Below are 9,102 nucleotides of genomic sequence, written 5' to 3'. Positions count from 1 at the left end.
GATACTTTCATATCATATTAAAGCAATTTTTTTATTTAAAAAATAGCAGAGATTTTATTAATGGGTTTCATATATCACTGTATTATTTACTAGTATTTTAATTTAGCTTCAAACTTAATATTGTATTATTCTGCTTTTAAAAAAATAGTTATGCAATAAATATGCAAGTGGAGCCACTTACAAACTTATTCATATTATTAATTTTTATTAAGTGTTAAGTAAATTACTTACAATTCTTTAAATTCTTTAAGAGAAATTCACATCTAAAATTATTATTTTTTTGCGAATTTTGTTACAATTTTGACTGCATAAAGTCTTAACTATATTACCAATTTTTAAAATGTGTCTGTATATACCTTAAACTATAATATTGAAGCTCTATATATTTTTTTCCTAAAAAAGACAAAGATCAATTTATTTTATACTCAAGGCAAGATTTCTTATTAATTTTTTACTCATTTATTTATTAAATAAATAGCACTAATTGTGGCAATAGTTATACATCATCTATGTCTGTTCAGTAAATATTATTCTGATATTTCAAAACAGAAATATTCACAAGAGATTTTTATAGACTCAATCAATATTCATTATAGGTAGGCATATTCTAGATGAAATTTTAGTTATAAATAAAACTGTAGATGAACCTATGAGAAAGAAAAAAAAATTGCTTCTATTTAAGTGGACTTTGATAAAGTACACTAATTGCTTCTATTTGAGTACAAAAAAGAAAAATGTATAAAAATAGAATATTTGTCAATGCTTAACAAACATATCTTTTATTCAATAACTAAATTAAATGTAAAAGACACACACGACTATAAATGAGGACCACAACAATTCAAATTTATTGCAATTCTCAACAAACTTAACAGATTTCAGATATTGACATGAGAGTACAAAAACAAAAAATCACAATGTACATCACAGTAATTATCTATCATACCAACATATACTCAATACCTCTCTCAAAAAATCTTATCTAAATCAAAACTAAAAATGAAAGCTATGAAAAAAAATGAAGGTTTAAAAATGGGGGGAAATGGTTTACACCTTGATAAGGAATTAACTTCACTTAGGAAGCAAGGATGACATGTTTTCAGAAGTGCATTTAACAGAATTTGGATTCCAAAACCAAAAAATATGATTGATTTATAATTCGACTCGATGAATGTGATAATGAGTATATATTTATGCTATGATTTTCTTTCCCTTACTCTTATCCTTGAGGGTTCCTTTATATGGTTTCGATAAATCCAATGCATCGTTGGCAGTATTCGCAGTGTTCTTCTTCCGCTTTGTGAAACCATTGCCGGTAGTATTGCCTATGGGACCTGACCAAGCTTGAAATGGTTCCTTTGAAAAGGTATAAGACATTGAATCCAAAGAGACATCATGAGGAACTATATCTGGATCAATATGATTTGAAGCTCCCAAAGGAAATCCGAGTTGTCCGTCTTCATGCGGCGGAGGAAACTTTTCACTCTTGCTCTTAGCATTTGCGTGAGTTATTAGACGCCTTCTCTGTTACACATGAATCATAAAATCAAATTTTAGTCAATTTTACGGTTTAATTTCAATCATAACAATGCAGAATTTCAATTATAAAAGATCAAAATGACTTTTATCACAAGGAATGTATTAATAGAAGTATTTCTTTTGACATACATCAATATTGTGTTGAAGCTCAGCATTGGCTTCTGGAGCAGCTTTTACAGCACGATCGCGTGTCCGATGCTTCTTTCCCCCTTCAACTCGAGCTTTGGCTGCAGCTCTTGATCTGAACATTCATATTCATAACAACTCAGAGTTGGTTAAATATAATAGGAGAGCTAACTTAAAAACTTGCAGATGCAAACCAAAAGATCAAAGGAACACTTCTCATTTCACATAACAGTTGATGATGTTCACGTTTTGAACTAAAAACAACTGACAGCTTCTTGCGTTTCTGAAATGTATCATTCCTGCAAATACGCCGCCACGAACAGCACTACGGCTGCAACCGTAAAACGCAGTGCGATGCTGTATTGTGTAGCTCTTGGCCGCTGTGACACAGCACAGCTATTGTGGCCGCAACAGCCACAATTGACTAGAAGTATAAATAGGAGAACACAGAGGGTAGAGACGATCTTTAAACATTATAATTCTCTAGTGTGAAGGGGAACCCCTTGAGGAGAGATTCTCTCCTATTCTATCATATTTTTTAAATAAAGTGTTCTTTCTTTGGAATTCAAATCAGGGGTTCCTACCTAACAATGTCTCACTTCTAGTATGCAGAAAGCAAACTGAAGAACACATACCTTCTAGCTTCATCATCGCGCCGTTTAACATCCATTTCCTTGGTTGGGGGATAATTTGGAAGACTAGAAGGATCACAAGCATAAGGTTCTGTGGTAAAGAACTGCAAAAAAGATAGGATAGACAAGCAAAGTAAATGTATGGTCAAGAAGAGTATAAAAAAGAACATCTAAACTTGACAATTCTTGAGTAATTGATGTATCTGATATATAATAATGATCAGATACATCATTTATTCAATGAATCTAAAAAGTTTATTTTTTTGCTTATAATAGTGGTCAGAGGGTGTACTGGATAATTAGCAGTGTTACTACTAACGGATCGCAAAAAATAGAAGGTTGCCAGAAATCCAATGTGAGAAACAAACAGATAGCATTGCAGGTAAATAGCGGAAGCCCCAGAACAGTTGTAATATAAATAATTCTATACAAAATAAAGCATGCTGCACATATAAAAGTTGCAAGAACGTAAATTAAACATAAAATAAAAAAGGAATTGACATAAAACTCAAAATCTCAATATTTCAAACAACTAATAAAGCATGATGCATTGTTGCATACATTGCGTGAAGGAGATGAAGGAATGCAGTAGACAACAGAGCAGTTACTTGATGATGGAGGCAGAGTGTAGTGAGGTTTTATTGCTTTAGATGTTATATACAATGCCCGCTAAAACACACAACTCTGCTATTCATTACGTACCGCTATAACCGATATATCAAAATGCACCAATAAACTACAAAAAGCGGAATTGACATATTATATCGCCTTTCGTATTGGCTACCCCAAACTCCGATACATAATAGCAGTATAGCGTTTTTTTTAACAAAACCGGTAATTAGAAAAATAAGACATGTTGCTTACAAATAAGAAGGGTTGAGAGAGAGCGAAATCTTGTCATATATCAAATCAAACTGGTTGATCCTATTCCAAGAAGGGATGCACATATTAAAATATAAATAAACAAAGCTTAAGAGACAGATACATCCTCGGGATGGGATGGGATGGTGGTATAGAGTTCAACAGTTTCCCTTGGAGTCTCAAACAACAATCAATATTTTACTGACCATTCTCCTATAGCAGCACTTTATAACATTCAAGTGCATTCATTGTACAAAATACTCGGGGCAAGGAGCCCAAGAACCAAGCTCCTAGAAGATTTAGGGCCTGTTTGAATTGATTTCCAAAAACTGTATTTTAGTTCTCAAAAATTATAAAACTAAAAATTTGTTTGATAATACTTTTCTGTCATAGAGTTTTCAAAATTAATTTTAGTATTCTGTTTTTAAAAACTAAAAATTGTAAACATCTTTTAGATGTTTTTCTTATATATTTTGTGTTTTGAAAATATTCGGAAAATAATGATTTTTCATTAATGGCATTATCGTAAATATGTTAAACTTTTTATTTTGTTTTTGCAAGTTTGTGAATTTTTTTAATACAACATCACGATGACAATGTTCTGTGTTTTTCAAATTTTGTTTTAACATATTTGTGAGTTTTTTTTACTGTATCATTCGTTTTATCCATTTTAATCGTAGAAAAAAATCCACTTTAATATAGAACTCTCTCAACTGATTATTTTTAATCAAAAGTAAAATTTATAAAAATATATTTAAATTGGTAAAGTTTATCTTTTTTAATATAGTCCATATTTGATGACTCATGAAAATTATTATATCTTTTATTTGGCATTATTTATTTAAAGTTTTAATTATATTTAAATTTTATTTTAGATCCCTTAATTTTTATTGGTTCTATGTTGCTAATACCAAATACTTTAGTACTTTAATTTTTATTTTGATATTTTATTTATTTTAAAAATTACTGAAGATTCTAAAAAAAATTAAATTAATTATAAATAAATATATTATATATGAGTTTTGCTAAGATAGAGTCATTTAATTTTTAACGAGTATATATATATATATATATATATATATATATATATATATATATATATATTCAAATGATTAATAAAATATTAAAATAGAAAATCTTAAATATTCAGATTTTTTATTAACTTATCTTATCCGATTGATAAAAATTATATATAACTTTGATTTGTATTAGAGCTATTTTACTATAAGACTTAAAAGATTAGATTTTAGGATCTTTAAGATATTCATTTTTTTTAAAAATTAGAAACCAAAAACAATTTCTCCAAACAAGTTTTTAAGTTTTTAATTTTTAAAACGATTTTTAAAAACACAGCTACCAAACAGATTTTATTCCATCAATTTTTTTAAAAATAATTTTTTAAAATTGATTTATAAAATCATTTTTAAAAATAGAAAATCAAAACTCAATCAAACGAGCCCTTATTCTTAACATCAGAAGAATCCATTGGCAATCATTGCAGTTAAGGAACATATATGCCTGATCATAAAACTAGTTACTTGTCATAACTAAGTCATAGGGTTCGTGAAGAATATGCAGCTGTATATGTTTCACACAGGAGTCCTGGGTATGTGTTCTAGGAAATCTATATGCACCGAGAATAGATCGGGATCAAAGAGATTAAGACGGCCTAATGGGCATGAAATAGTAATATCAATAAAAAGGCGGTACAAAGTTTAAAAACACTATGCTTGCATATTAATAACAAAAAAGATGAAGAATTTTCAAAACCAACCTCACTTCTAAGAGCATCTGAGGCACTCTTCCGTTCTACTGGATCAATTGCAAGAAGTGTATCGACAAGGGGTAGAGCAGAAGGTGGAAATTCTTTAAAAAGCTCTCTTATGCTTCTTCTGTATGGCTCTCGAGGTTTGAACAGGGTAGCATTGGGCAACTTTGACTTCTTCCAATACTCATCAGAAGGTGAACCACAAAGCTTGTATATCTTATGCAGTTGTTCCACCTGTGTAAAACATTCAACCCATGGAGACTTCAAATAACCAGAAAATGTCCTTATTGCAAAAACAAAATCCTCAAACCATGTAAGAGATGTTAAAAAACTAAACATAAGATCTGCCTATTAAATCACTAATGAAACATACTTGGAGATATGTTTTATAAAATACAGAAATCCTATAGATAATTAAGAGAACGTAGCTTCCTATACATCAGTCCATCATCATTTCATCGGGTTATCATCATAGCTCCTCGAAATCCTTACAGATGCAGGACCTGATTATCCTTCTAATTATGAGGGTGCTTCACTTGATTTTCCATTAAGCCACAATTAAATAATACAGCCAAACTATGACTTAATAGCAGTCAGCTTAGATAAAATGTTTTAAAGAAGTAACAATGATAATTTGTAATAGTTTTAAGAACTTCTATTGTGTACAGTTCTTTTGTTAAGAAAAATCTAGTTAAGCTTCACCACTTGATTTTCCCTCAAATTTTCAATGAAACCTCTTTTTGACAATTGATCAGACCCCTATAATAAACTTAGCTCCTTTTCACCCATTATTTTTATTTTGTTAATAGTTTCACACTTGATAAGGCTTGAAAATGTGTTCATAAGTGGTGGCCAGTATCACCTTACAAGTCAGTTCTGCAAGTTTTGAATTAGGCCCAACACAAATTCTAAGACGGTATAAGATCCTACCTAAGGTCCATTGGACCATCCACTATCAGTGTTATCAAATTGCGGCGCCATGGCCGCTATGGCGGATATACATGGCGGTTTTTGGCCTCGCCACAATGATAAATATCGGCCGATATTGCGGGTTTTTCTGCCATAATCCACTATAACCGTGCCGCAAAGCGGACGGTATGGCGGAATTTTGGCTCTCCAGTCTCCACCATGGACCGCCATCAACAACACTGCTATCGAGTGACTTAGATCATGTCTAGATGTTTGGTCTTGGGTGTGAGGCACTTGTGTTAAGAGTCCTACGGTGGATGGGGTAAAATGTGAAAAATGTGTTCAAAAGTGGTGGGCAATCGGCCGATTTTCTAAAGGTTGAGTTAGGCCAAACCAAAATTCTACGAGTTTTCAACAGTACAAAAATATGTATACTAAACAACATGAACAAGTGGCCTAAACCAAGGATACAAATGCTGCAGAAAAAACAAATAGTTTACTGAGTAGTTAATGAAGCAATTATCCACACTGATCAGAGAGACAAGAAGTAACAAGCAGTTACAACCTCTTCAATTACTGGCTTTTATGTTTTCTGGATTTATTCTACTTTTGCTAATAAATTTTAAAGCTCGGCACAGGCTTAGACAATTGTGATGTTTGTAAAATAGAAAGCTTATTGAAGTAACACACTAACAGTTTGTACAGATTGAGAGGTACAGTAAGTTCTATAAATCAAAACAAGACATATTAAATTATCACCTCTGTACGACCAGGCATAATTGGTTTCCCGTACAATAACTCTCCTAAAATGCAACCAGCACTCCAGAGGTCCACACCCACACCATAATCTGTAGCACCCAGAAGCAACTCAGGAGGCCGGTACCAAAGGGTAACCACGCGATTAGTCATAGGATGCCTGCGGTTTGGATCAAAGAAAGATGCAAGTCCAAAATCGGCAATCTTGAGTACTCCTTCGCTGTCAATCAGAAGATTCGATCCTTTAATATCGCGGTGAAGTACATGCCGATTATGACAGTGCTCAAGTCCTGATAGCAGTTGATGCATGTAACATTTTACCTGCAAGCAATAAACAAAGTATTTATTTGGAAACATCAAATACTGCAATTGAAAAGAAAGTATGTTACAATGATATCAATTTTATTTCTCAAATTATTAAGGCAAACCTGGTCTAACCTGAGGCTCTGTAAACTTGATGTCAGGGCTTGCAGCAAGTCCAGCTAAATCATGTACCATGTAATCAAACACCAGATACAAACTCCAGGACATTCTAGATGTAACTAAACCTTCTAACTTTATAACATTGGGATGATCCAATCTTCGCAGTATAAGGATCTCTCTAGCCATGAATTTTACACTCTCGGGTTCCAAATTGTCAAATCGAACCTTTTTCAATGCAACAATCTTACCCGTTAGCGTATCTTTAGCTTTATACACATTACTATATGTTCCTTGACCGATCTAAAGAAAAGAAAAATTAAAGAAAAAACAAGTATTAGAGTATATAAGAAATTTGTTAGCACGAGCAAACGAGAGATTCTATGCAATTTAAATTATTCTGCTTCAATTAATGAGGACTTAATTCCCTTTAACCTTGCCCACAAATTGATCATTTGAATAATGCATCATGAGTTTGGAAAACACTATCACAACTCACAATATATAAACTAAAGTCCAAAATTTTAAAAATAAACACAAAACCAACCTTATCTATTTTCTCAAATGTATCAGCCTTTCGCGGAATCCACCCATTAAGCGCTTCCCCACAAACCGCTGTAAGCCAAGACGGCCATCCAGCAGCTACTTGCTCCCCCTGCAAATGCTTTGGCAAGTTACTTAACCTCGGATTTGGCTTCGATCTTCTTCTTTCACCCTTCGGCCGCTGAACCCCATCACCGTCACTCTTCTCTTCCTTCTCCTTAATCTTCTTCACCCTCACCTCAACCACATTCCCCTCACCTCTACTCGTCGACACTTCTTCAACCTTCCTACTGGACTCAACTCTCACACTACTCTCCTCCTTCACCTCAGTAACAATACCCGACTCCACTTCTCGGCTAATTACACAACCCATATCTCCACAAACCCAAGCTTCATTTCCTCGACATGGTTCACTTCCGTAATCCAAATGCCCAATCACCCAATCACGACATTAACCTAATCCAAAAAACACAAGCATCATCAAGATTACAAAATTGACTAAAACTAAAAAACACACTCTTCCCTTTTTACCCCTAATTCGACAACCCCGCAACAATCGGTAACACCATCCAGTAAAATCGAAAAACACACACATCACGCGATTCGAATAATTTCGAACTCGAAACTAAAAGTAAAACTAGTTGATGCCTTGAATGATCATGAGCTGAACAATAAAGAAGCAGTAGCATAAACAGACCTAATAACCAAATTGAAGTTCAAAGCAACAAGATTGAGTGATCTATAAACATGGAAAGTGAATAATTTGGGAATTTTCATAAAGCACGTGATGGGTTAAAAAAACAAAAGGGGCAAATAACAAAAAGGGAAAAAGGGAGAAAAGTATCTTACAGTGACAGTAATCGAAGGTGGAATTTCTACGAAGACGAGAAAGTTGTCTTGTCTGTGAGTTTATTGTTCCTGCGAGATGTTTGGTTTTGAGCAGTCTTTTTCAGCGTGAGAGACAACGAGAAAGAATATGGTGCGAAGAAGGGTGAGAATGAGATCTTCGTACTCTCACACGAAGTCAAACCTTCAAAATCTATTTCTAATAAAGTAATCTATAAATTCCTTTTTAGCATTATACTGGTTATTGCTAAGGCCCAAAGCAAAAATAAATTACTATTAAATAAATATATATTTGGTGAAACATTTTTCTCACTGTACTTTTAATTATTATAATAATAAAAACTTTGACTAAAATTATAATAAAATTATAATATATAAAAAAATGTCATATTTGTATTTCAAAATATAAACTACACTTTAATTAACAGAAAATTTTAAATATGAAATAAATTAACTTATAAAACTAAGTAAAAATAAATAGTAATTGGAAAAATGTAATTATTTATTTATTACATCTAAAAGTTAAATAAAATTAGTTTTTATTTTGTTAATTAGCTTAACTTATACTTTATACTTGAATTATGTTCCGATCCAAAATTCGGGTTTATAATACTATTAACAAATTGTCGAGAAAGATGAAATTTAGTCGGTTTCACTAGGAAGAGTCTGCAAAGTATTTGTAAACACTCTCATACTCATGTT

At 32.3% G+C, this 9,102-nt stretch overlaps 1 protein-coding gene across 1 annotated transcript; it reads right to left on the bottom strand.

Annotated features, from left to right (window-relative positions):
• Positions 1 to 821: 821 nt before the first annotated feature.
• LOC127098023 (probable serine/threonine-protein kinase At1g54610) lies at positions 822 to 8,651 on the bottom strand. Its single transcript, XM_051036524.1, has 8 exons — positions 8,404 to 8,651; positions 7,559 to 8,010; positions 7,030 to 7,314; positions 6,595 to 6,912; positions 4,933 to 5,160; positions 2,301 to 2,401; positions 1,669 to 1,780; positions 822 to 1,524 (listed from the first exon to the last, which is right to left on the bottom strand). The coding sequence occupies exons 2-8, from the start codon at positions 7,925 to 7,927 to the stop codon at positions 1,192 to 1,194; spliced, it is 1,746 nt and encodes a 581-aa protein (XP_050892481.1). The 5' UTR covers positions 7,928 to 8,010; positions 8,404 to 8,651; the 3' UTR covers positions 822 to 1,191.
• Between the last annotated feature and the right edge of the window lie 451 nt (positions 8,652 to 9,102).

The sequence above is a fragment of the Lathyrus oleraceus genome, chromosome 6 (assembly GCF_024323335.1).
Source record: "Lathyrus oleraceus cultivar Zhongwan6 chromosome 6, CAAS_Psat_ZW6_1.0, whole genome shotgun sequence".
NCBI classification, from domain to species: Eukaryota; Viridiplantae; Streptophyta; class Magnoliopsida; order Fabales; family Fabaceae; genus Lathyrus; species Lathyrus oleraceus.
The sequence above is the reverse complement of the archived record's forward strand: the minus strand, read 5'-3'. Positions and strand labels throughout refer to the sequence as shown.